General features: G+C 34.4%; 1 protein-coding gene across 1 annotated transcript; it reads left to right on the top strand.

Annotated features, from left to right (window-relative positions):
• Positions 1 to 1,375, top strand: LOC149821088 (uncharacterized). Its single transcript, XM_089983715.1, has 2 exons — positions 1 to 231; positions 1,072 to 1,375. Exons 1-2 carry the CDS (start codon positions 10 to 12, stop codon positions 1,156 to 1,158), a joined length of 309 nt encoding a protein of 102 aa, XP_089839841.1. The 5' UTR covers positions 1 to 9; the 3' UTR covers positions 1,159 to 1,375.
• The last annotated feature ends 213 nt before the right edge of the window (positions 1,376 to 1,588 follow it).

The following is a 1,588-nucleotide window of genomic DNA, read 5'->3' as shown; positions in this document are numbered from 1 at the left end:
GGGAGTAATATGAACACTTCACCAGTTATTGGTTCTTCCAGTTACGGCTCACCAACTTCTTGCGCCGACATAAGCTCCAAGCAGCCGACTATTCTTTCCGGTGATGATGTACGCGAGATCATTAATGAATCACTGAATAACTACTTCCAATACACCGTCGCCCCCTTTCTCCGAAATGAGATCAAGGCCGCTGTTCAGGATAGGGGATCTTCGATTCCAGGTCCCTCTCAGGTATAATCACATATATAGTTTTTTTGACTGTCTTAAAGCACATCTGAGCATGGTAGAATCACATATAGAGTTTTTCTAGATGCCTTAGAACACATATGAACATGCTATAATCACATATTCAATTTTTTTACTGCCTTAGCACACATATGAGCATGATAGAATCACATATATATATATATATATATATATATATATTTAACTTTTTGTCTGTCTTAGAGCACATATGAGCATGATAGAATCACATATAAAGTTTTTTTGATTGCATTAGAACACATAAGCATGCTATAATCACATATTCAGCTTTTTTACTGCCTAAGAACACATATGAGCATATTATAATCACATATTCTGTTTTTTGACTGCCTTAGCACACATATGAACATGCTATAATAACATATAGAGTTTTTTAACTGCCTTAGAACACATATGAACATGTTATATATCATTTATGATAGAATCACATATAAAATTTTTGGCTTTGCCTGCCTTAGAGCACATATGAGCATGCTATATTCACATATTCAATTTTTTTACTGCCTTAGCACACATACGAGCATGATCGAATCACATATATAGTTTTTTGCCTGCCTTAAAGCACATCTGAGCATGGTAGAATCACATATAGAGTTTTTTTATATGCCTTAGAACACATATGAACATGCTATAATCACATATTCAATTTTTTGACTGCCTTAGCACACATATGAGCATGATAGAATCACATATAGAGTTTTTTTATTGCCTTAGATCACACATGAGCACATGATAGAATCACATATAGTGTGTAATTTATTTCATTATATTTTGTTTATCAATACTGACTGTTCTTTTCTTGTGTAGGCTGCTAGCGATAATCAGGGTAGTGGAGCTGAAGGGACAGATAAAGACAATGAACAAGAAGACGCACAAAATCTTGGCGATGATTAGAGGACTGTGTTGAAGAAGTTCTATTTTTTTTATTTTTCCTAATTGTAATTGTTGAATTGTAAATAATTAAACTTCTTAGTTTTAAGGTGGAACGATTAATTATTATAGATACTTGTTATATGAATTTTTTTGTGTGGTTTGTTTTTTATTTACAGGAAATATAAATTGTACAGGAAATATAAATTGTACAGTTCTCGGTAATTAATTTTTAAATAAATTTTTTTTGATTTTTTTTCGTTTTTGCGACGGATGATTCCGTCGCTATTCATATTAATCTAGCGACGGCTTAGCGACGGAATTAAATCCGTCGCCACGCCGTGGTCGCCGTTTAGTACCGGCGGATTGGTGACGGAATATAGCGCTCGTTATTCCGTCGCAATTAGCGACGGACTTGACGACGGAATTATTTCGTCGCCAGTTAGCGTCGAAA

This window comes from Nuphar pumila, chromosome 12, assembly GCF_984573655.1.
Source record: "Nuphar pumila chromosome 12, dmNupPumi1.hap1.1, whole genome shotgun sequence".
Lineage (NCBI taxonomy): Eukaryota > Viridiplantae > Streptophyta > Magnoliopsida > Nymphaeales > Nymphaeaceae > Nuphar > Nuphar pumila.
Note: the sequence above shows the minus strand (reverse complement) of the source record. Positions and strands in the feature narration are given on the sequence as shown.

Coding starts and splice junctions, on each gene's coding strand:
- LOC149821088 (XM_089983715.1), top strand. CDS start 10: ATGAACACTTCACCAGTTATTGGTTCTTCCAGTTACGGCTCACCAACT. Junction 232..1,071: donor CGATTCCAGGTCCCTCTCAG/GTATAATCACAT, acceptor TTTCTTGTGTAG/GCTGCTAGCGATAATCAGGG.